General features: G+C 42.7%; 1 protein-coding gene across 1 annotated transcript in view; it reads right to left on the bottom strand.

Moving 5' to 3' along the window:
- The window catches only part of LOC126485847 (katanin p60 ATPase-containing subunit A-like 1), a 162,288-nt gene that overhangs the window by 84,732 nt on the left and 50,699 nt on the right, over window positions 1–26,857 (bottom strand). The window contains exons 4-5 of the mRNA XM_050108909.1: window positions 7,894–8,097; window positions 276–458 (exon numbers count right to left, since the gene is read on the bottom strand). Coding sequence (XP_049964866.1) covers window positions 276–458; window positions 7,894–8,097 — 387 coding nt within the window. The remainder of the gene's footprint in view (window positions 1–275; window positions 459–7,893; window positions 8,098–26,857) is intronic.

The following is a 26,857-nucleotide window of genomic DNA, read 5'->3' as shown; positions in this document are numbered from 1 at the left end:
CCCCTAGAACTTAGAACTGGTTAAACCTAACTAACCTAAGGACATCACACACATCCATGCCCGAGGCAGGATTCGAACCTGCGACCGTAGCAGTCTCGCAGTTCCATACTGCAGCGCCTAGAACCGCACGGCCACTTCGGCCGGCCGTTGTGAGGATCTGAACCGGTATCTTTCTCGTCAAGAACCATGGCACAAGCGTGTGTTAGCAACCTCAACCCTGGAGGCGGGTGAGTAGAGTGTGGTGAGTAACTGAGGAGAGTGGTGGCAGTACTCACCAGCTTCTCGGAGTCGCCCCGCCAGCGCGATGTGAGGGTGGAGGAGGAGACGTTGAAGAAGGCGAGCTGCCCGCGGCTGTCTGTGGCCAGCGCCCGCACCAGCAGCGTCTTGCCTGTGCCTGGCGGCCCGGACTGCACAGCCACCACCTTTCTGCTGCTGACTGTACCGGCTATACACAAGCTCTGTTTTAGTTAATACGGGACTTAAGAGCTTTAATTCCGTTTCAAACATCTTACCTCCACAAGATCAATCTTTCTGAGACCAAGGCAGTAACTATAGGAGAAAGCGCCCACAGCTTTCACTGCATTCTTTTTACTTCTACTTCCTATCCGATAACCAAAACACTTCAGGCTAATCCTCAACCATAAACTAAGATGGAAAAAGACAAACTACTGATCGCCCAACTTAGAAATTGCGTCCGCTCATCACACTCCACATCTACAAGGCGTTAATTCGTCCAGTTCTCTCTTATGCCAATTAGAGTATTACCATTCCCTACAAACACTCTAATGCCGAGCACGCCGCCTCACCTTTCTATAGCCCTCTACACTCTCCTACTTCGACCCTGTATAAACTTCTTAATTTGCCTTTTCTCCTCTTCCACGCTGAAGACATGACTTCTGAGGTCGCCATGACCAGTTTTAATATAATGAAGAAAGAAAGACTCCGTTTAGGACATTTTTTATGGTTATTAAGACTATGGGTTTCCACCTTGGCCACAGGTTATCTTCAGATAAAAAAAAAAATTACTGTGAATCACAGTTCATTATGATGCCGACGGCCTTGCCGTAGTGGTAACACCAATTCCTTTCAGACCACCGAAGTTAAGCACTGTCGGGCTTGTCTACCCCTCGAATGGGTGATCGCGCGGGTGTACCGAGCGCTGTTGGCGAGCGGTCTGCACTCACGCCTTGTCAAGCCAATTGAGGAGCTACTTGACTGAGAAGTAACGACTCCGGTCACGAACAGCGGCAACGGCCAGGAGAGCGGTGTGTTGACCACATGGCCCACCGTATCCGTATCCAGTGACGCCTATCGTCTGAGGATACACGGCGGTCGGTCGGTACCGTTGGGCCTTCCGAGGACTGTTCGGACAGAGAGATACAGTTCACTATCAGGGGTTAACTGATGCCTCTCTCTGATGATCTGCGATTCGCAGCAAGTACTTTTTGATCTGAAGATGACCTATGCCAAAGTTGGAACCAGTAATCCGAAGGAGCACAGCAAGTGACTCAGGTGTCTGTCTTTCTTTACCTGCGGATTTCTTACATCTCCTGAACTTGCCACCAACCATCGTATCGTCTCATTCCAGATTATTGTTAACCCTCACTCTCTCCCGCACTTGTACCAACATATCCCTGCAACCTTATGCCTATGCACTCGCCACATTTACCAACTTTCTCTGATGGACCAGAAAATTTACCCAGAGCTTTACCCATCCTTCCGGCTTTAAAAGAATACTCCTTTTCCTCTCCGCACAGAGGTGTCTCTTGCCCCCACGTTCCTCCCTCCCTTTCCAAAAGCTGGGTTCGTGTTCATGCTCTCCACCTTCTCCATCCCTTTCCAGAAAACTCTCTCTCGCCAGGCAGCCTCATGCACTACTCCCGTTCTAAAACTAAGTGCATTGAAGTGAAGTGCTTTCTATTTTAAAAAACATCCATCCAAATTATTATAAATTTATGCTTGCATATTTTATAAACGATTTCTGCTGAAGAGTGGCGTTACTGCTGGCAGCTCACACTCATCCTGAAAGGCGAGGGAATGAAATAACAATAAAGGGAAAAACATTCACGCATATTCCAGGTTAGCTACAGCTTGCTTCTGTTAGTAGAACATGAAAAGAAATGTACTCATTGAATTGATAATGGTAAGAAATGTGGGGTAAAATATTAGGCGGAGTCCAAGACTAGAATACAGCAACCAGGTTCAACTGTACGAAGGTTACAGTAGTTATGCAAGATGAAGTGGCTTCCACAGGGTAGACTGGCGTGGTGAGCTGCAATAAACCATTCTTCGGACTGAAGGCCACGGCGACACCACGATAGTCAGAGAAGTGGATAATTTCCATTTATGGCGTGTGTGACCAAACTGATACGACATGGTGCAGTTGTATATCGAAATCTATCCTGATCATGGTAGCCGTCCACGATCCGCCTTTCTCAACATCAAATCGACGAAACGTAAGACATATGTCTTTTTTATGCAGGGTAATCACAAATTCCATGAAACATTAGAAAATTGCTGCAGGTAAATGGATAACCGTTACGTAAGAAATGATGCACTAAATGAAAGACAAAAACTAATTTTTTTTTAATGCGGCACCGGCGAGCTAGTTTCGAAAACTGCCAGCAAGTGCGCAATCAACCGTAGTTGCTAAAAATGGCGGAGAACTACACACAGAAAGCGTTTTATGTGCTGTAATTTACCCGTTCCGATCGGCAGTGAGTGTGCAAAGAGCTTTCCATGACAAGTTTCATAAGAGACTGAAACGTCCCCTTTGAAGAATTATACATGACTGTCCTTAAACTGACATACAATATTTTTAGCGCAACGCAATCTGACTTTCAAAAATCCCTGCAAAAGAATGGCCCTGAGTAACATTAAACTATACCTTTCACAAATCATTTACCTCACAAAAATCTTCGCTGCTCAAGCTACTGCAATACAGCGAGCGCCACTACTGCCAGCTAAATAAAAGATTCAAACTATGGAAGGCACTAACTACTGATAGGGATGGTTAGCAAATGAAAGATATTAATAGAGAACAAACAATGTATTTACCTTGATATCATCATATATAATTACAGCAGTTCATGACAAATTACAAAACTCCGCCATCTCTCTCCCCACATCCACCACTGCTGGCGGCTCACCTCCAACTGCGCAACGCTACGCGCTGTTCACATCCAGCTGCCTAACACTACAATGGCGAGTATTACAACAATGCAAAGCAGCCACAGACTGCACACAGCACAGCCAGTGATTTTCATACAGAGGTGGCGTTACCAATAAAAAAACCTAAACAGCCTACTTACAAGACCACCAGTTTACAACAGTATAGTGAAATGGTACAAGAAATTCGATGAAAATGGTTGTTTATACGGTGCAAAACGTTCGGGCCGAGCGAGCGTGACCGAACAGACAGTCTACCCATCGAGCTAGTGCAGCATTGAATGTCTTTAAGCCATCAGTGGGAAAAATCCTTCTTAAGCTACTGAGAATGAAGCCGTACAAATTGCAGCTACTGCAAGCCATAAACTATGACGACAAATTGTGCAATCTGCAGCCGTGCATTGATATAGAGAACCATCTTGTAAATGACGTCTTCGCAAGCTAATTTATCTTCACTGTCAACGTTACTTTTCATCTCTCAGAGAAAGTCAACCGACACAGCACTTGCATAAGAGGGACAGAGAATCCACATGCAACTGTCGAACACGTCCGGCATTGTGGAAAAATTAAGGTACAGGGAGTATCAAAAAGAATCATCCGATTTGGAACGTCTATATTTATATATTCTCAATTAAACATACACAATGAATTTTGTTTTTTTATGAACGGGAAGCAAGAAAAATTGTTTTCATACCTTTTTATAGGAATTCAATATGCCCTCCTTGTGATGCTCGGCATATGTCAATGTGGTATTCAAATTGTTCCCACACTGCAGCGAGCACGTCTTGAGTTACAGCTTCCAGAGCTGCTGTTATGCAATGTCTCAGTTCATTCATTGTTGTTGATTACGGAGGTATATAAACTGAGTCTTTTGTAAACTCCCAAAAGAAATAATCACATACAGCCAGATCCAGTGACCTTGGGGGCCAGTGATGTAAGGCTGAATCATTTGGTTCAGTGTGACCAATCCATCTTTCAGTAATACTTTGATTTAAAAATTCCCGCTCTTCCAAATGCCAGTGTGACCGTCCCCATCCTGTTGGTTAATGAAGTCGTTCGAATGAGTCTCCATCCGTGTGAAAAGACAGATCTCAAGCGTATTGAGATATCTGCTTCCTGTAACAGTGTTCTCGGCAAAGAAAAATGGGCCATCCACCTTTTCCCTTGAAAATACACAAAGCACGTTAAATTTTGTAGAGTCCCTCACATGTTGTACAACTTCATGTGGTTGTTTCGTACTCCATATTCTCATATTATGACGGTTCACCTTTCTATTTAAGGGGAATGTTGCATCGTCATTAAACACTAAGCATGGAAGAAAATTGTCATCCTACATCTTGCTAAGAACGAAATTACAGAACACACGTTGTTGTTTGTCACCTCCACGAAGAACTTACAGTAGCTGAATTTTGTATGCTTTCACTTGTAAACGTCGATGTAACACACGCCAGACGGGCATCGGGGGCATGTTGAGATGTCGAGCTGTACGGCGAACGGATTCTGCGGCTCCTCATGAAACTATGCCCGATGCCTTAGACGCTTGTGTCAGACTAAGGGAGACGGCTCGCGACTTGCCTCTACACAAACAACCTGTTTTCTCGGAACTGTTCATATCATCGTCTAATGGTCTGTGCTGTAGGAGGATCCACACCATACCCAGTACGAAAGTCAAGCTGAACAGGTATTCCTGACCCGCACTGCGCAAAGCGTAGAATGCAACTCGCTTTCTGTTGTCCTGACACAAATTTTATTAGAGCTGCAGTGGGCGCACACTGTTGCTACCTATCGGGAACCATGTAAAACTCGAGACTTTGCTCTTTCAAGCAGCACATTGTTCAAGCACATATCTCAAATAACATAATAGTTATGATATTTTTTAGATTGGATGATTCTTTTTGATTCACCCTGTACCCTGTGCTGTGTTCTTCACTGAGAGAACTGCCAAATGCATCACCCACCTCGACATGCTGCAATTGTGATTCATGACAGAACTTGGCGTTGATAGCAGGGATTTCACCTTTCAACAAGACAGCGCTCCACAACATTTCCACAGCTGTGTACTAGATTACATAGTCCATGTTGTGAACAATGATCTGGCTGTATTCGACTGACTACCGCAGTCACTGAACTCGACGCCCTGTGGTATTTTTTTGTGGTGTTAGATTATGGACAGGGTCTATCTTCCACCTCCACCACAGATCCTCCAAGACTTGCGACAATTCATCGCAGAAACTGCTCTTACCATCACTCCCACGCTGAATCGGGTATGGACAGAAATGAACTACCGATTAAATCTGCGCCGTGTGACGAGGGTGGACACAGAGCTTTTATAAACATTGTAAAAAAAAAAAAATTAGAGTTTGTCTTCAGATTCTGTATCATTTGTTTCTGTGCTCTTGGACATACAGCTACACCGATTTTTTAAAACTGTGACATGACTGTCACATAATATTTCATTTCAGTGCCACAATTTCGTGTTTATTTTATTGAAAATACTGGGCATGTTTCCTTTGAGGAAAGATTTGCGTTTTTGTCGCTGGGAGGCTGTGCTACCTGTGTGGCCTCTAGGTGACATCGCCGAGAAGTTGAGCAGTTTCACGGAAGTGGGGCCGCAGCCGTGCTTTTGTAGGCTAGAGCCAGCAGCTGTCCTTATTGGAGGCAGAGTCCACCGTTTCGCCATTGAATAACTCACGTTTTGGCCTTTTCGGTACTGACATGAAAGGAGGGGTCCGTGCCATTGTTCGAGCAGTCTGAAAAAGTCCGTTGCTTTTGATCCAAAATTTTGGTTTATGCAATCGAATGAGTCACCCTCGCCACAGTGGATGGCTTGAAGAGACTGTCTAATTAATGGGACACTGATAGATTCCAGTACCGACCTTCTGTTTTTAGGGTGCATTTTGCATCCCCAGAGTGGGATGATTCTGTTGCGTTCCCCGTTTTCTTCGTGCAATACGCAATATTCTAATTCGTCACATTGGCGACAGCATTGAGCCGTCCTCTCCACACGGAATTTTCTTTTCTTTTCTTTTTTTTTCGAAGTTGGGAGCAGAATAGGAATTTTCTCGATTATTCCTCTCCTGGAGCTGATTGGTGCACTGTGGTTGACTTTTGGTGAAATACAGTTGCCGCAATTGCTGTAGCACGATGCATATTCTGACTAGCTCGCAGTTTAGTTGCTCTGTCACGCAACTTGTGTTACCTATTTAATTACAGTTTTTTGCCAGTTTTGTCTTGTTATCTTTGAACTCACCAGCTACGCAGATGAAGAAATATTGCTGTGTTTTGCAGCTGCAGTCTCCCATGTAATTTGGCATCCACCAAGTGTTAGAGTCATTTTATGTAATTTCTATCCGCTGAGTGGTCAGCGTATGTGACTGTGATGCGGTGGGCCTACGTTCGATTTGTGGCCGGATCGGAGATTTTCTCCGCTCGGGAACTGTGTGTTATATTGTCTCATCATTGTACCATCATCATCCACACGCAAGTCATTGAATGTGACGCCAACTGAAAAAACTTGCAACTCGGTGGCCGAACTTCCCGAGGTGGGGACTCCCAACCATCAATGCCATACAGTCATTTCATTTGATTTTGTGTAATTTCTGTTGATATTTTAGAGAACTTCCCTCTCTGTCAATTTTATGTGAAGTGTGTGCACTACAAAGAGCAAATAATATCTATTATAGTCAGACTTGACTTAGATTTCGAGATCCCTCAGTTGTCCTACAACCTCTCCACGGTTAGGCGACCGAAAAATAATAAATACAGGGTATTACAAAAAGGTACGGCTAAACTTTCGGGAAACATTCCTCACACACAAAGAAAGAAAATATGTTATGTGGACATGTGTCCGGAAACGCTTACTTTCCATGTTAGAGCTCATTTTATTACTTCTCTTCAAATCACATTAATCATGGAGTGGAAGCACACAGCAACAGAACGTACCAGCGTGACTTCAAACACTTTGTTACAGGAAATGTTCAAAATGTCCTCCGTTAGCGAGGATACATGCATCCACCCTCCGTCGCACGGAATCCCTGATGCGCTGATGCAGCCCTGGAGAATTGCGTATTGCATCACAGCCGTCCACAATACGAGCACGAAGAGTCTCTACATTTGGTACCGGGGTTGCGTAGACAAGAGCTTTCAAATGCCCCCATAAATGAAAGTCAAGAGGGTTGAGGTCAGGAGAGCGTGGAGGCCATGGAATTGGTCCGCCCCTACCAATCCATCGGTCACCGAATCTGTTGTTGAGAAGCGTACGAACACTTCGACTGAAATGTGCAGGAGCTCCATCGTGCATGAACCACATGTTGTGTCGTACTTGTAAAGGCACAAGTTCACCAGCACAGGTAGAGTATCCAGTATGAAATCATGATAACGTGTTCCATTGAGCGTAGGTGGAAGAACGAAACTAAAATGAGCTCTAACATGGAAATTAAGCGTTTCCGGGCACGTGTTCACATAACATATTTTCTTTCTTTGTGTGTGAGGAATGTTTCCTGAAAGTTTGGCCGTATCTTTTTGTAACAACCTGTATAGCCTGATGTGTACCTAAATTCTTGTTGTTACTGTAACTGTATTTTCGTTGTGTAGAGTGGCCAAACACAACAAACTGCCGTTTGAATTTAAAGACAGGCCGCATCGAGTTTTAGAGTGTTGCGTGAACTGTGTTAAATAGTGCGCTACAGCTGTTAGTGAGAAAGAGCGTAGTGCTGAGAGACGCACGAGCAGCAGGGCGCGGCAGGGCGTGCGGATGCCGCTGAAGTATCCGGGCAGGCGCAGCGGCAGCACGGTAGCCTCGCGCAGGGCGTCGCGCGCCGCCTCCAGGCCAGCCACGTCGTCCCACGACACGCCGGGGTCGGCCAGCAGCACCTCGCCGCGGATCAGCGACAACAGCTCCGGCTCGCTTGCCGCCACGCCGTCGCTTGCCTGTACACATTTTTACTCTCACTTTTCGTCCTCATTTTCTCGACATAGCTCACGACACCTCTCAGTTTCCACTGGGCGGACAAAATAAAACTGGCCCGGAAAACATTTATACGACTGATTCGGAAGGGCACTTGTTAATGAACAGGAGTACTGTCCGTCACAGAATATGCTGGCTACCTCGATTTCGATATATCAGTCGGCTGCTGTCATACTTCTGCGTATGCGCATCTCCCGCATGCTCTTTTTTTTCTTTTTCTTCTTTTTTTTTTTTTTTTTTTTTTAGTACTAGTTCCATGGATCATGAATACGATATATCGTAATGATGTGGAACGAGTCAAATTTTCCAATACATGACATAATTAAGTTAATTTAACATTTAACAACATAATTAAGTTAATATAACAACTTTTTTTCTTAATTTATATCTAAAAATTCCTCTATGGAGTAGAAGGAGTTGTCATTCAGAAATTGTTTTAATTTCTTCTTAAATACTTGTTGGTTATCTGTCAGACTTTTGATACTATTTGGTAAGTGACCAAAGACTTTAGTGGCAGTATACTTCACCCCTTTCTGTGTCAAAGTCAGATTTAATCTTGAATAGTGAAGATCATCCTTTCTCCTAGTATTGTAGTTATACACACTGCTATTACCTTGGAATTGGTTTTGGTTGTTCATAACAAATTTCATAAGAGAGTGTATATACTGAGAAGCTACTGTGAATATCCCTAGATCCTAAAATAAATGTCTGCAGGATGATCTTCGGTGGCGCGGTGGTCTAGCGGTTCAGGCGCTCAGTCCGGAACCGCGCGACTCCTACGGTCGCAGGTTGGAATCCTGCCTCAGGCATGGATGTGTGTGATGTCCTTAGGTTAGTTAGGTTTAAGTAGTTCTAAGTTCTAGGGGAGTGATGACCACAGATGTTAAGTCCCATAGTGCTCAGAGCCATTTGAACCATTTTTGATCTTTGGTGGACTCCAGCTATTATTCTGATTACACGCTTTTGTGCAATAAATACTTTATTCCTCAGTGATGAATTACCCCAAAATATGATGCCATATGCGAGCAATGAGTGAAAATAGGCGTAGTAAGCTAATTTACTAAGATGTTTATCACCAAAATTTGCAATTACCCTTATTGCATAAGTAGCTGAACTCAAACGTTTCAGCAGATCATCAATGTGTTTCTTCCAATTTAATCTCTCATCAATGGGCACACCTAAAAATTTTGAATATTCTACCTTAGCTATATGCCTCTGATTAATGTCTATATTTATTAATAGCTTCATACCATGTATGTACTGTGTCTTATCAAAATTCAGTGAGAGTCCGTTTACAAGGAACCACTTTGTAATTTTCTGAAAGACATTATTGACAATTTCATCAGTTAATTCTTGTTTGTCAGGTTTGATTACTATACTTGTATCATCAGCAAAGAGAACTAACTTTGTCTCTTCATGAATATAGAATGGCAAGTCATTAATATATATTAAGAACAACAAAGGACCCAAGACCGACCTTTGTGGAACCCCATTCTTGATAGTTCCCCAGTTTGAGGAATGTGCTGATCTTTTCATATTATGAGAACTGCTTATTTCAACTTTCTGCACTCCTCCAGTTAGGTACGAATTAAACCATTTGTGCACTGTACCACCCATGTCACAATACTTGAGCTTGTCTAGCTCTATCCTGACTACTTTGCTGAGCCATTAACTTTGAGTGAGAGAGAGGAGCAGACGTGTTCAGCGAACAGTAAATGGTGCTCGTGATAAAATAGAGAGGTTTCCTTGTCGAGAGTTACGAGAATTACAGTTCGTGGAAAATGTGCTCGAACAGCGGCAGCGTCATAAAGGAATCCATTAAAATACGGATTCACGACAGTCTTGTCAACAGAGACAAAGGATACCAACTAAGTGCACCACGAAATCCGGCGTTAGCGGCAATACGACGAGAGCGTAACCAGTAGCGTCCGTCGCGCGAGACGCGGCCGGAATGCTCGCACGGAGATGCGAACAAAGCACCTGCTGCCCCACCACTGCAGCCTCGCCCCTCTGCCCACCCGCTGGCCGGATAGAACCCGGCCGCCCATACCCAGGTGGGGCGGGGGGCGGGGGGCAGGGGCCCTCCACTAGTATAAATATCACAGCATACCCAAAGATGATGAGTTGACACTTGTCGAAATGTTGCGTTATTTTAAGACTGCCATCTGGCCGGAAACCTGAGAGCTTTTGACCAACAGCATATGCCTAGACAGCCCGCATTCTCACCGTACGTGTGCGAACTGTTTGTGCAAAAGTTTTAGACTGGAAACCTTGTGCCAAGACATCCAGTACAGTTTGGAATGCAAAACTTTGTGAGAAACTGGCATAAAACGGACTCTGTCGGGAATGAAATCCGTAACTATCTGAAAAGATTTCGAACGCCAGAAAACGTTACTCGACTGAAGGAAAACCTGGAACAAAGTCCGATGAATTCTAAACGCCGTTCATGTGCAAGTGCCTATCAGTAGATCGTCGTGTCGAAATATTATCAAAAAGGACTTGTATCTGCATCCTTACAGATTTTCTGTTGAGCACGAGTTAAAGCGTCCGGACGAACTTTCGTGTGTTGAATTCTGCCGATGATATCTGAACGAAATAGAATCAGAATTTCCGGATTCTCTTTTTCATTTCTGTAGATTAGGCCCGGTTCAGACCGTCAGAACACGCAACAATGTGCGTCAGAAAATTCCTGTCACTGCTTTGAGTAGACGCTATAAAATCTCAAGGTTGGTCTTTGGTGCGCAATGTCTTGTGCCGGCATCATAGCACGAGTCTTTCACCAAACTGTTAATTCTAACCGTTATGTCTACAAACGGTTTAATCCATACGTGAATCAGTTTGCAGAAAGTGCACGATTACATGGATTTTTTCAACAAGATGAAGCAACAGCGCACGTCGATTTGACAACTTTGTCACGAGTGCATGAGGTGTTGAGTAAGGAGCAGCAGAGTGAGTGCCACCTCGATCGCCTGATGTCTCTCTCAGGGGCAAATTGAAGGGTCAGGAGCTCTCAAATAATCCTCACACCCTGAGTCTGCTGTTGCTTCTATTACTCAGGCAGACCTGCTACACGTGCCACACGTGCCACAGGCTAATCCCCTGTCAGTCTTATCCTAAATATTTTCTGAGCCAGTTTCATTTTAAACTATGTTTAACGAAAAGCCTTCTTTTACACAAACTACTCTTATCGTGCTAAGTAGATCTAATGCAGTGCCCCTAGCATTATATTTCTAACAGGGAGACCTTACGAATTGGTTCGATTTTCGCCACACATGTAGAATTTCCTAAAGCAGTACCGTGCATAATAAAAGAAATCGTATTTGAAAAGTAGAAGATTTCTGACCGCTGTTAAGCATAAAACATTTCCAACTAATTATCATAATCGTCAGTAGCTAAGTGCTTGATATTGTAATGCTTTGATAGTTCCAATCTAGTTAGTAACAATAGATATTTTTACATTTACTTCTATTTCGTATACCTTAACAAAAATAAATGTACGTTAATGTACAATGAATCATAGTTTTTAAATAAAAGTGGCATATCTTTATTTATAATTACCTAATCACATGGAAATGGATGTATTTACAAAAAAATGAAAATTTGGTACGAAAATGCGATACTTCAAAAAGAGGATGAAATACTTATTGTTACCAGAGATTGAACAACATTACTGCTGTGTATGATTTTTTCATTTAATAATAGTCCATTTCTATGTCTGTGTAAAATTTTAATCTTTATTGTCATACAACCAGTAATTAAAAATAAAAAGAAGTTACTTTTGTTAAAAATGTGTGGTTAAATATTTGTTACTTAGCATTTATATTTGATAATAAATATAGACTATAAGTAACAGTAGAAAAATATTTCCCACTTGGACATTCGAAGCACCAACACTATGATTACTAGACTCAGCTACCAGCAATTATGTTCTGATTTCGAATTTTTTAAATAATTAACAGCACTTTAAAATCCTCAAAGACAGTTTTTTCCAGGTTTTTTATGTGAATGACACCGCGGTGCTTTAGGCAACTGATGTCTGGGCGCTGACTTTTAGATCACGTAAATATGAAAAAAGTCGAAGAGGGCTAGTCCGTAAGACCCCTTGTGAGTCTCATCAGTCACAAGCAGTCATTCTTTGTTTGCATGTCAGCTTCAAAACTACCTGAATAGGGGGAGCTGTCTGCTGCGCAGTTCATCAGCTGATGGCGAAAGTGAGGCTATGAGTGGCTGTACCTTAACGAAAAAATCGAAATATAGTAATAGACTATAATATACAGGTGAACAGTGAGCCTGGTCAGGTCAGTCAATGTGAGGGAGCCTTTAGACGGAGTTAAATCATAGACATAGATTTTTATGAACAAACAGGAAGATTATTCCTTACACGAGGTACAGTTGGTCGTGTCAAGCTTGGTTTGCAAGGCGCCATCCAGTCACGGCGGGGGACAAGGGATGTTGCATTAGAGTTGTAAGTTAGTCATTGCTGAAGTAAAATGTTCAAAGGAATCAGAAAGGAAGAACGTCCTAGCTAGGTGGAAGCTAGTGCCAGAGAGAGCTTGTGACCTGGAGCCAACGTTCTCCGACGGCGACCAAGTCATGTGATTTCCTCTCCCACGATCTCTAATGCCTACGCACAGCGAGTGCTTAAGAGGACAGATTGTTAGCAGTTTGCGTTCCATAGGAACAAATAACCTCTGCTGTAGCGACGATCTTACTTGGCACGTAGCCCACAATGAATTATCATTGAACATTATGAGTAAATATTTCAACGAAAAATTCAAAATAAATAGCAGACTGGCTGGGCATCTATCCAGTTGGGACAAGCGCATGATAATATACTTTATTAATTATCGAAGCGTTATTCTTAGTGGATGTTCTGAAAGTATTTTCAGAAGGTTGTGTCCCACAGCACAATCATCGGTTCATGTATTCCAATTAAAATAATACATAAGTAACACAGCATGCGTAAACTGTCACGAGTCTGTTAAATGCTGTTAACTGATGCAAATGTTAACGACAAGGTACATGTAATGAGATGTGACGTACTCACGTATAAGTATTCACAGCATCACGTTAGGCAAAAGTATGCCGTAACACAGTGAAGTTACTCATTACGAATAACACATATCATAAAAACGTACATACCTCGCATTTGTACAGAGTTACCTGTTGCGATATTATAATGTAAATTAAGTCCTCAGTCTATAAAAACTGTGCTAAGTAGCTCATTCATTCGTGATATAACTGAAATCGTTAATTTGCACATTGGAAAATGTGAAAGAAAATTATAATATAAAATTATTGAGGCTTTCGTGGCCACTTGTTGACAAACTACCTGATGGCTTCTCTCTCGGGTTCTTCGGCTGATGTTTCTTTGATGATTTTTCTGACGTTTCACCAGAGCGAGTAACGTGCATTGTCAAAGCTTCACCCTCCATTGCTGGTAGAGGGTGAATGGAGAATGAAGCTCTGACGATGCCAGCGACTCGTGCTGACGAAACGCCAGAAAAATCATCAGACAAACATCGACCGAAGAACTCGATACAGGAGCCAACAGGAAGTTTGTCAATTAAAGTTTATATGATGGTTAGTAGCTTGCTTCCAGCTATTTCATACGAATAATACCTGAGAAAATAAATTTTCTGGCATAAATGAACTACAGACGAATACATTGTACACACCTTACATCCTGCGACAAGTTGTGATCCAACTTAGATCGTAACAAGCAACGACTTGGCTCAGTCTGCCCTTTCTCTACCTGTAATAACGTCGCTGACTCCTCAAATAACTGGACGAGTGTGGTCTGCTGAATGAGAACGCTTCAGTTAAAGAGTATAAGCAAACAATCCGCCTACTTTGGGAAATTAACGAATTCATCATCCAAAATTAATATTACGTGAAGTTTTATTTTTCTGGATTTTTCTGATTTCGAAATTCTTATCCCAAGGATATCAGATTTCATACAGCTCATTTTTGCATGGAATGGCGCTAAACTGGGGGCATGCGTAACAATGATCTTCAGAATAAGTGTCACATAAAAGCCATGGTATGTAGCTTTTACAACTGTATTTCCTGTACAGATACTAAATATACTTTAATTTTCGCAAAGTAATGGTGAAATGTTATTACCTTCTCTCAAACAACCCAGTATTTCCGAAAGCATTATTCAATTTATTTTTATGATATGATGAAATCATCGAAGATTTGGTGTCCAGTTGATTAAATGGTTCATTGGAGGAAACTGGACAGAAATTAAATGGAGCATTGGCACTTTAACGATACTGCTTAATTGAATCAATTATGAATTAAATGTATGCGCAGTGTTCTTTTGAAGAAAGTCATTATAAGAATGAAGATCAAAGAAAATATTAGTCCTCCTTATATACTTCAAGTTAAGAATTTAGGACTGTTGGAGTCTTCCCTATGTTATTCTGCAATGATATCATAAACAATTAAACAATCTAATTTATAGATTCCCTAATGTTATGTTTTGTTCGCTTACCTGAACCGTTCATCATTAAGAATGCTGTTGGACAGACTGCAGTCACGTTATTGCAGTTTGGGATGAATAAATGTTATTACTTGAATAAAGAAGTCACTTCAAATACAAGACACGAAACAGATTTCATTAACAATGATACCAAGACGACTTGCGCCATAGGGCGGTGGGGTTTCGGGTTCCGCTGGATAGGTCAGGAGTCCATTACACGCAGCAAGCGGCTACACGGGTATCAGGGGTTGTGTGGCGTGGACTGGGCGGTTTTTTAGGTTAGATGGCCTCGGGCAAGTACAGAAAGGGCAGCAGCCTCAAAGGGTGCGGGGCAAAGTCAGGACATGCGGGGGCCAAGCAGCAATCGGTATTGTAATTGTAAACTGTCGAAGCTGCATTGGTAAAGTACCGGAACTTCAAGCGCTGATAGAAGGCACCGAAGCTGAAATCGTTATAGGTACAGATAGCTGGCTGAAGCCAGAGATAAATTCTGCCGAAATTTTTACAAAGGCACAGACGGTGTTTAGAAAGGATAGATTGCATGCAACCGGTGGTGGCGTGTTTGTCACTGTTAGTAGTAGTTTATCCTGTTGTGAAGTAGAAGTGGATAGTTCCTGTGAATTATTATGGTTGGAGGTTAAATTCAACAACCTAGCTAGGTTAATAGTTGGCTCCTTTTACCGACCTCCCGACTCAGCAGCATTAGTGGCAGAACAACTGAGAGAAAATTTGGAATACATTTCACATAAATTTTCTGAGCATGTTATAGTCTTAGGTGGAGATTTCAATTTACCAGATATAGACTGGGACACTCAGATGTTTAGGACGGGTGGTAGGGACAGAGCATCGAGTGACATTATACTGAGTGCACTATCCGAAAATTACCTCGACCAATTAAACAGAGAACCGACTCGTGGAGATAACATCTTGGACCTACTGATAACAAACAGACCCGAACTTTTCGACTCTGTAAGTGCAGAACAGGGAATCAGTGATCATAAGGCCGTTGCAGCATCCCTGAATATGGAAGTTAATAGGAATATGATAAAAGGGAGGAAGGTTTATCTGTTTAGCAAGAGTAACAGAAGGCAGATTTCAGACTACCTAACAGATCAAAACGAAAATTTCTGTTCCGACACTGACAATGTTGAGTGTTTATGGAGAAAATTCAAGGGAATCGTAAAATACGTTTTAGACAGGTACGTGCCGAGTAAAACTGTGAGGGACGGGAAAAACCCACCGTGGTTCAACAACAAAGTTAGGAAACTACTGCGAAAGCAAAGAGAGCTTCACTCCAAGTGTAAACGCAGCCAAAACCTCTCAGACAAACAGAAGCTAAACGATGTCAAAGTTAGCGTAAGGAGGGCTATGCGTGAAGCGTTCAGTGAATTCGAAAGTAAAATTCTATGTACTGACTTGACAGAAAATCCTAAGAAGTTCTGGTCTTACGTTAAATCAGTAAGTGGCTCGAAAAAGCATATCCAGACACTCCGGGGTGATGATGGCATTGAAACAGAGGATGACACGCGTAAAGCTGAAATACTAAACACCTTTTTCCAAAGCTGTTTCACAGAGGAAGACCGCACTGCAGTTCCTTCTCTAAATCCTCGCACAAACGAAAAAATGGCTGACATGGAAATAAGTGTCCAAGGAATAGAAAAGCAAATGGAATCACTCAACAGAGGAAAGTCCACTGGACCTGACGGGATACCAATTAGATTCTACACAGAGTACGCGAAAGAACTTGCCCCCCTTCTAACAGCCGTGTACCGCAAGTCTCTAGAGGAACGGAAGGTTCCAAATGATTGGAAAAGAGCACAGGTAGTCCCAGTCTTCAAGAAGGGTCGTCGAGCAGATGCGCAAAACTATAGACCTATATCTCTGACGTCGATCTGTTGTAGAATTTTAGAACATGTTTTTTGCTCGCGTATCATGTCGTTTTTGGAAACCCAGAATCTACTCTGTAGGAATCAACATGGATTCCGGAAACAGCGATCGTGTGAGAACCAACTCGCTTTATTTGTTTATGAGACCCAGAAAATGTTAGATACAGGCTCCCAGGTAGATGCTATTTTCCTTGACTTCCGGAAGGCGTTCGATACAGTTCCGCACTGTCGCCTGATAAACAAAGTAAGAGCCTACGGAATATCAGACCAGCTGTGTGGCTAGATTAAAGAGTTTTTAGCAAACAGAACACAGCATGTTGTTATCGATGGAGAGACGTCTACAGACGTTAAAGTAACCTCTGGCGTGCCACAGGGGACTGTTATGGGACCATTACTTTTCACAATATACATAAATGACCTATTAGATAGTGTCGGAAGTTCCATGCGGCTTTTCGCGGATGATGCTGTAGTATACAGAGAAGTTGCAGCATTAGAAAATTGTAGCGAAATGCAGGAAGATCTGCAGCGGATAGGCACTTGGTGCAGGGAGTGGCAACTGACCCTTAACATAGACAAATGTAATGTATTGCGAATACATAGAAAGAAGGATCCTTTATTGTATGATTATATGATATCAGAACAAACACTGGTAGCAGTTACTTCTGTAAAATATCTGGGAGTATGCGTGCGGAACGATTTGAAGTGGAATGATCATATAAAATTAATTGTTGGTAAGGCGGGTACCAGGTTGAGAGTCCTTAGAAAATGTAGTCCATCAACAATGGAGGTGGCTTACAAAACACTCGTTCGACCTATACTTGAGTATTGCTCATCAGTGTGGGATCCGTACCAGATCGGGTTGACGGAGGAGATACAGAACATCCAAAGAAGAGCGGCGCGTTTCGTCACAGGGTTTTTGGTAACCGTGATAGCGTTACGGAGATGTTTAGCAAACTCAAGTGGCAGACTCTGCAAGAGAGGCGCTCTGCATCGCGGTGTAGCTTGCTCGCCAGGTTTCGAGAGGGTGCGTTTCTGGATGAGGTATCGAATATATTGCTTCCCCCTACTTATACCTCCCGAGGAGATCACGAATGTAAAATTAGAGAGATTCGAGCGCGCACGGAGGCTTTCAAACAGTCGTTCTTCCCGCGAACCACACGCGACTGGAACAGAAAAGGAAGGTAATGACAGTGGCACGTAAAGTGCCCTCCGCCACACACCGTTGGGTGGCTTGCGGAGTATAAATGTAGATGTAGATGTAGACGTATGCAAATGAATAATCGATCACGTGTTAGTCGGAAGTGGCTTTTTAAAAACGCCCTAGTAATATATTGTCTATCTGCACGCTGACATAATAAGATAATCTGCACAACGAGACCCACTACATAACAGACAGCGGTTTCTATCATTTACAAGATGGAATTTCCACTTTTAAAACAAATCTATACAATGTATGCGGCAACAAGAGGAATCCGAGAAAAGGTCGACATCGAAACGAAGGGAACAAGGGAGGCAGTCAATTTTTTTCCGTCGAGGCGGCATTATACTGTATGTCTATTGAGGTATCAGTGATACACGCGAATTGACTACTGTATGTGACGCTTTTCAGGATGACAGAGAACCATTCACCTCTAAACTTACTTGCATCTGCGTTAAAGGATAACAGAGAGTGGACGGGGTGATGGATTGAGATGGAGCTGTAACGTGGTACTATTTAACAGTTGACAGATGCATTCTAGACAAGGAGAAGTCGCTGCAGCTCAATTTTTCCAGTATTCTGTCCGGATGCATCAGTCACGCGACGTAGCCTGCGTTCTAGTTGTATACAACCACGTGTTCTGTATGTGGTTTAAAGCACCGTCTACTTGCGATCATTAACGGTAAACCTGTCGGTCATCAGAAGACTTCCATCTCATGTGTGATGAAACTTGATACATTCCTCTAACCGGGCTTTGATTTATACGACGTACTCCATCCCCCCTGTCGCATCTTCGGTGTGAAATCGAGACTTCAGCGCCATAACTAAGTTAGTGATAGGTGCTTGTGAGGTGCTGTAATCACCGTGTACACATTTGCCCCACAGATGTGCTGTTTACAGAGATAGTGACGGAATGACTTGTAATTTTCACATGTCGGACGCTGCTGCTATGCGTTTATCTGTTTCCTTGTAGGAGGTATCCCCCGCTACTAACCATCATTTTATATAGGCCTGATGCAGGCATTGTATGATTTCTGAACCGTGATCGGATGTGAACAGTGGACACTATACGTCTCCGGAAAGTTATATTGTGCTTGTATCACGCAGAGCAAATGTTTTATGCAAGTATTTTTTTTCGTTTTACGGTTAGATAACATAGTTTATCGTAGAAAAACCGGGAAGAAGGATGTATGTCATGCACTTGAAATATATTTCTCACAATGAAATATTAACAACGCTACATTCCATACAACTGACAGGTCCGAAACGCAGGAGATCTAACATTACAGCCCGTTTTAACTGCAGAATGTTGTAGCCTTAGGAGTGCGTGTGTTTATGTTCTCTCTTGCCAATACCTTCCACTTGCCGATCCTAGACTCTAGAACAATACTTTAGAGTTGATAGCTTGGTTGATTTACGTAAAAATGAGCCAAACTCCATCCATCTGGATGGATCTTGTTCTTCTTAACTGTCTGCTATTACATCACGGCACTTTGAAATCTGTTACTATACATTGATAAGGAGTGCTAAACTCCTCGACATGGGCGCATCTCGAGATGGGTGAGGACTCGGAAAGCTCCATTCATTCACGGGACGTGGAGTGTAGCGATATACTTCTGATCGGTTGCAGATTCATTCGGTAAGGTGCTGCAGGGCGGGTTGGTCAATGACAGTGTGATGAGCGTCTTTCACTCTCTAATTTTATCCTAAGACAGCGAGAATGCCCTGTGACTCTCATACCCAGAGAGATAGATCGTAAATTAAGCACTGTGCTCGAGGTGTTAGAAATATGTAGAGCGCTGTCTGGTATACTTTGATGATTTATGTGTTCGAGAATTAACACTGAGTGGACGTACTGTGCACTCATCTGCATTCGCAGTGATACTCGTAATGTATAGAAGGAGCGGGTTAGCTATGATACTGAAACTGGGGAAACATGCTGTCATATCATTGGCAGGTGTTGAAATTACCGTAAAATTACTAAAATTGTTCGCGCTATCAACTGTGATGCTTATTATTACAGTACATCGGTGGTGTCTTTTCCATCCCATCTGTGCATTGGTGCGCTGTTGGTTATCACATAATGACTGACTAACAACGCTTGTTTGAGCTGGGGAATGAGTTTTGTGGATGGGTGACAACTTCTGGGGGCTGCTAGCAGCGAAACAGTGATCGCGTACATGAGTGCAATATGAAGAATCAGTCGAAAGGGAATGCCGAGCCATCTTGTATTCCATCACTGTGACAGATGAGTTTAAATGTAGAGGTCGTCAATCACTTTCGGACATCAGTTTGGAAACTCTACGAAATACAAGCAAACTCTTATAGTTTCCTTATGTTGTAACTGTCTTTTATTTAAAATCGTCCACTGTGTGTCGCGTGTTATGGTAGTTGCAGTAACAAAATGATTTACACCGTGCAATGTCTTGTTTTCTGTGAGATGTCATGGATCAGAGCGTCTTAATGTCAGTTGAGGACCTGAGACGGACCTCGAAGTCATGGCAGAAAAACAAAATGTATGGCAGTGTACACAGCGTGTTAGAAAACAATGTTCCAAACAAGGACACAGGGTCATAGGGAGCGCCTCTTGCGAGTTACAGTGTAGTCTGTGGGATGCGTTCATCATCCTACAGTACGGGTGATAAAACCTTAAACTGACCTCTGCAATGGATCAAAATTTGTATATTTAATAGGATTGTGTCGCACAGGTGGCAGTAGCAGCAGCAGTCTGAGGTGTAAGTTCGGTGTGGGATAGGGCATACCATTAGGAATGCTTGGAGGGCTGCATGCTGCGCTATTCTGGAGAGTATTGCGAAATCTCTTTCTCCGCGCTGAACCCCACCACAGCTATGCGTCTTTGCGCCAGCATCGGTGCCTAGGTGACTTCTATATCGGACGAAGTTAGTGGGACTTTTATGGTTCGTAATTTTTCTCTGTTGGGGGGTAGAGAATAACGATGATAGTATGTCAGGCTAATTGATTTGAATGGACGCGGATCTGCTTCGGACTGTAGTATCTGTATCTAGTTCGGCTATGTACCACATTGCGCGCATTTCCGCCTAATGGTCAAAACACACTCCTGTTGCACTAACTCAGGTCGTCCTGTTTCTACACGGGTTGCAGACGGTGGTGAATATGTCTTTCTCTGACTTTTGCTCAGCTCCAACTTAAATTGGACGATCACATGCGCAAAGCTGTAGAAATGGGATCAGTTGCAAGAAGCGCAGGGACTGACTAAAACCAGATTGTAATTTTACTATAGCAGACAGGGTCGAGGAAGGTGACTCATTGTGAGATATGAGAGTGTCAGAAATATGATTGAGTAGTGGTTGTAATCATTAAAGGAACTATCAATAGGATCCAATGCAGGTATGTGCTTGATTGGAAAGACCTGATTCCAAATCATGGACATCATTTCTAGCAGATAGCGCAACACTAGAGATCTGAGAAGCTAGTGTACATTTTCTTATGACCTCAATCAGCACATCATTACCTCGCTTTGCGAAGTGGGTATAGCTTTTAACATGGATACTTGTCTGCAGCTGTAGAACCAAGACCGCTTGTGGCGGTAACATGCAGTAATTGTTGCGACTGGTTTTTTTTTTAACATCTGACCGATTACGTCGCTCTTTCTAAGATACAATGGTAGCATTCACAAGAAAAACCTAAGAGACATGCCCACCCATTGTTGATTTTCGGTCAGTATTATTTTGCATCGTGTGGAATCATTTATTGGTTAAGTACTATACTTAGTAGTAGTGAGGGGTGCATGATATGTTTGCATTTTAGTATCAGGCTTATAATGTATGTGTTTATGTTCCGATATGTCTAAAGGAGATCACAATGTCCAGTCGTAAGGAAGGTACAGATATTTCCAGAGCCACAGCCTTCAGCAGGATGTATTTCCGATACTTCACTCATTGTCGAATGCCATTCAATTGAGACCGCAATCGTAACATTTAATTGCAAGTATAATGATAAAACATCTGTTTTCTAGAGTCATTCCATGTATGCATGGCCTGTGGTGGGAAACATACACATTTCCCGTTAACGGCTGCAGCCGTCCAAATGCAGAGGCCTGTTGGAGTGTAGGAATGTATCTGAGTTAACTTTGCCGTCGTCTAGACGACAGAATAGCGAACTAATACTTAGTATGTGTTGGGCGGCTTTTGTGATCAAGTGGAAATTTGAGAACATTGTGTATGAAGGCGCGTTTGTGCTGGATCATTATTCCTTCCCATGTAAATTGTTCGGTTGACTGCTTCTGCACATTTCGCGACTTTACTTAGTTGAGAGAAGATCTATTGTAGTGTGTGCATCTAGCATGTGGAAGACACATTTGCCTTTTCTCTAGACATTGGAAAGACCTTAGTTGGCTTGTAAATTATAGGGATGATTTGGAATATGTTACATCACTGACATCGGTATTCGTGAATGGAAATATCAGTTTCCTCTCTTTGTTTCTAGTTACTCAATGGTTTACAACACACTGCACCTCTCTAAAGTTTGGGGTTTGTAGAGAAACAATTTCCAGTCTATATCTTGGGAATAATATTGCGCTAGCGATCGGTAGGATGCAGCCTAGTGCTTGATATCGAGAAGTACCGCGAAAATGATATAATATTGTGACGAACCATGCAAAAATACGTGTATTCTTGTAATCCCTGAGTCTGGAGATGTGTGTAGAAAAGCGAACAAGCAAGGAAGCAGGTTCAGAGAAGAAAGAGTAACGCGTTTGTGTTGAGGGGAAACGATCCCGAATTTGAAGAACAGTTTTGAGAGTGGCTTCAGTCCACTGAGGGCGCTCTGATGTAAAAGGGATGATTTTGTATGGCGGAGGATATGAATTGTATGTTTACTACATCGACACGGTACGCGGTGATAGATTGCTGGGTTGGATATCGGTTTCACACTCTAATATTCAAGCTCCTGTTCTCAGTGGGAGAGCAGTGTAATTGAGTAAGAGTCTTTTCCATATCTGACGATATGTATGGCACTTTGCGAGGTTTAGTTGTCAGTGAAATATGGTAATTAGTGTAACATAGTTTATTGCTGCTGGATGTCACGTCTGTAGAAAGAAAAAAAGGCTGACGGTGCTTCCCTAGGACCGAGGAGCATCATGACATATAGCCAGTGTGAGTGTAGGCATACCATAATTTTTTTGGGTACTGTACAGATATAAAAGATAACTGCACTGTTTGTGTAAAATCTGTATGTATTGTATTATAAAGTTAATGTGGCTTATGTTGTGTAAAATGTGTATATATTGCATTGTAAAGTTACTATGCTTTATGCTGTGGCATGACTGGAGAAGATGACTGTGTGTCCTATCATGAGGGATGTATAGATTCAGCACATCGATAACCTCGAGGGTATGAGATAGATCTTTTACTTGGAAAATTATGTGCACTATAGATACTGAGATTCGTTCCAGAAGCACAGTCGTCAAGAGGAGACATTGGCTGTACATCGATCAGTGTCAGACTGTAGCAGCAATTGTAATATTTAATTGTATTTACACTGGGAAATATCCAATAATCTTGTGAGTCTCGTATGTATTTGATGATCTGTAGACAAAATTTGCAGGTTTAACTGTCAATGCAGTTTAGCAATCTGTGCAAAATAGTTTTACCTCTGAAAGTCCCATCTGCAGAAAGAAAGAATAGGTGGATGGTGCTTCGATATCGGCGCCATCAGTAATTCGGCGGGTAAATTCGATAAGAGCCAATCATAATGCTCGATTCATTCACATCCTTTGTGCTGGGAAACAAGAACTTCTACATAGCGGAGGGAACGTTTGAGAGTGTGTTGAAAGCAGGAAGGGTAACTTGTGATGGACTTGGTACCACGTTAGGTCTGCGAGGACGACTGCATTCGACGTTATTCTGCATTATTTTCGTAAACAAGTTCTGTTAGGGAAAGAATTTTCGTGCCTACAGGCTGAGGCATCAAAAAAAGCGAGCATTAACTATTTCTGGCACACTATACATTTTCCGTGAGGTCGACTCGGTTCTTATTTTTTACACAATCATGTGACATCAGTATAAGATTGAGAATATCGTTAGATGTGTTTGTGAAGGTTTGTAGCTACTTTGTCATAAACGGCAAAGACATGTGCTGCCCGGATGTGTCTCTCATATGGAGGCTGCGTGAGCGCACATTGGAGTTCTGTGACGTCAATATAACACTGACTATACTCGAAAATAGAGGGAATTTTTCCCTGCATCCAGCGGCAGCTCACGGCTGTGACAGCACGGGACCTTAACGGGCGTCTGTGTGTCGTTTCACAGCTGATGACCGCGTCACTTCACTGGGGCTTCCGTTAACCTCCTGTGCGGTCTAGTGGACATGGGGTGGTGAAGGGTGCTTGCGCGCATTGATTGCGTGTCTGTTGCTTTATTTTGCAAGCAGATCTGTAGGCTGTGCTATGCATTATTTGGACAGTTTACAATTTTGTGTCTGCACACCAGTGTATTGCATTATTTAGGAGGAGTTTGCATGTCTGTGCTGAAATTATTTCGATAAATTAGTAGTTGTTTGTGTGTCTGAAGAGCGTTATTTAGAAGTAGTTTACAGTTCTGCAGACTGTGTATTGTGACCCCCAGCACATAAGGGAGATTGTTTTGTGTCAGTGTGATAAATATACCCCATCTGTAAATAAAATGTCCCAAAATAAATAGAGTACACTCCTTCCTCATTCTCCCCAACAACTCAGCGCTGGCTGAGTCATTTTCGTACCATTCCCCCCCCCCCCCCTCCAGACCAGCCTTTCGGATTACATCACAGGATGGATGTGAGCACTCTCTGGTGGCAGTTCTGTGTACTACGTCAGTTGGAGACACTGCCTGCGAAATAAAGACTCATGTCCAGCACAGGCAGAGTCATTTACCCGCCATTTCTCCCATCATCTTGGATTACATCACGAAATGGACGACAGCACTCTCTGGTGGTGGTACTGTGTACTAGGTCAGTTGGGGTGTAGACCTCGTGTTGAACACACTGGATGGTGGTGCTGCCTCTAATTGTTTAAATAAACACTGGTGCATGATTTCGATAGTTCACAATTAGCATGCATGTTTGCAGAATCTTTTAGATGGATTATTATTTGGACAATTTACGAGTTTTTGGCCCTCTGGACGTAAATGTATTGCATTATTTACGAATGGTTTGCATGTCTGTAGGCTGTGCAATGCATTATTTTGACAGTTTACAATTAGCAAGTGTGTATGCAGAGCATTATACATGAGTTATGTAGGAGTAGTTTGAAGGTCTGTATGCTGTGTGGCATGTCAGAGCGTGTGTCCTGTATCACTGTGATAAATATTCTCCATCCCTAAATAAATTGTTCCAAAAAAAAAAAAAAGGTACACTCCTTCCTCTCTCTCCACCAGCCCAGTGCAGGCTGTGTCAAACGGCTCTGAGCACTATGGGACTCAACTGCTGTGGTCATAAGTCCCCTAGAACTTAGAATTACTTAAACCTAACTAACCTAAGGACAGCACACAACACCCAGCCATCACGAGGCAGAGAAAATCCCTGACCCCGCCGGGAATCGAACCCGGGAACCCGGACGTGGGAAGCGAGAACGCTACCGCACGACCACGAGAAGCGGGCCAGGCTGTGTCCTTTTCCCACCAACCCCTAGGAGGAGGTGGCGGCCAGGTTACTTAGATTAGTGGAGGTGAGCTTTGTTTCCCACAATTTTCTTAGATTGGTAGAGAAACCCCAAGTGACCTTTCTTTACTGCCAAAATTCAAACTTGGCGCCGGTTCCTAGGAGGAGGTGGCGGTCGGGTGACTTAGGTTAGTGGAGGTAGTCCAAGTGTCCTTTCTTTCGCGCCATTTTCTTAGCTTAGTAGAGATACGCGAATTGACCTTTCTTTACCACAAAAATTCAAACTTGGCGCCAGTTCCTAGGTTGAGGTGGCTGTCGGACGACTTAGGTTAGTGGAGGTAGCCCTTTCTATCCCACCATTTTCTTTGGTGTGATGCATTATCCTATCAGAATTTAAATTTCCCGCCATTTTTCTGGGGGAGGGAGGGGAGGGGGTGTGGCACTTTCCCACCAAAAGCCGCCATCTTGGATAACGGTACTTGAGTCATCAGCTGACATCATGGACACCATCTTCGATGACGTCATCACCGCCATCTTGGATTATGTCTTCGCCGCCATCTTGTATAACGGTACTTTATGCTAGAACATACTCTGCCCCAATATGCACATTCATTTAAATTTCATGGTAGAGAAAAATTTTCCTGCCTGTATAGTTCCTCTTCCTGAATCACATTTACATCTCTACCTAGTGGTTCCAACACTTACGCAGGTTACGAAGTGGACCATGAAATGGAAGAATGTTAACGTCTTCCTAAGTGAAGTTAGAAGAGACGAAATTCCCTGACAGTGTAACTTTTCGCAAGTAGACATGATGGTGCAGCACAGAAATTGTTTTACTTGTAACAATGGCACATGTGTGTAATATGAAACTTGCATCAACACATATATTTATATTGTGTTTGGAATATTTGTTATTTGCCGCTTTTATTGTACAGGGCAATTTAAAATCAGTGTAGCTATATCAAACGGAAATAACTATTTAATTTATAGCGATACATTAATAGGAATTAGGCTGTAAACGAAAGTTCAATTTTTTACATGTTTTGCAGGTGTTCTTTGTGACTCCCCTTGGTGTACACACGCAACATCTAAGTGATAATCTATCTCACACCCACTCTGGAACAGTGGTCGTCAAAAATTGTCCCACGGTCTTACTTAATTTCAGAATAGGAACTAGCCCAAGTACAGAAATCATCCACACACAAAGATACGGTGACCAACAGTCCAACGGAGACCACGAGACCATTAACAGAGATCAGAAAAAGAACATTTAATACAGAACCCAGTGGAATGCCACTCTCCTGGGTCTGTGGAGAGCTAAGAACGCTACCAACCCAAACTCAGAACGAATGTTGGGAAAGGAACTGGTGGAGAAAAATTTGAAAGGGGTCCTGAACACCCCACTTATGGGGTGTAAGTAAGATGTGATGGTTCCAAGCCATGTCACAGGCCTTATGAAGATAAAACTGCAGCAAGATGGTGGCACTGAGAGAATGCCCATCAAACTGTGCTTTGCAATTGACTCAGATGCTTGATTG

This window comes from Schistocerca serialis, chromosome 1 (assembly GCF_023864345.2).
Source record: "Schistocerca serialis cubense isolate TAMUIC-IGC-003099 chromosome 1, iqSchSeri2.2, whole genome shotgun sequence".
Taxonomy (NCBI): Eukaryota; Metazoa; Arthropoda; class Insecta; order Orthoptera; family Acrididae; genus Schistocerca; species Schistocerca serialis.
Note: the sequence above shows the minus strand (reverse complement) of the source record. Positions and strands in the feature narration are given on the sequence as shown.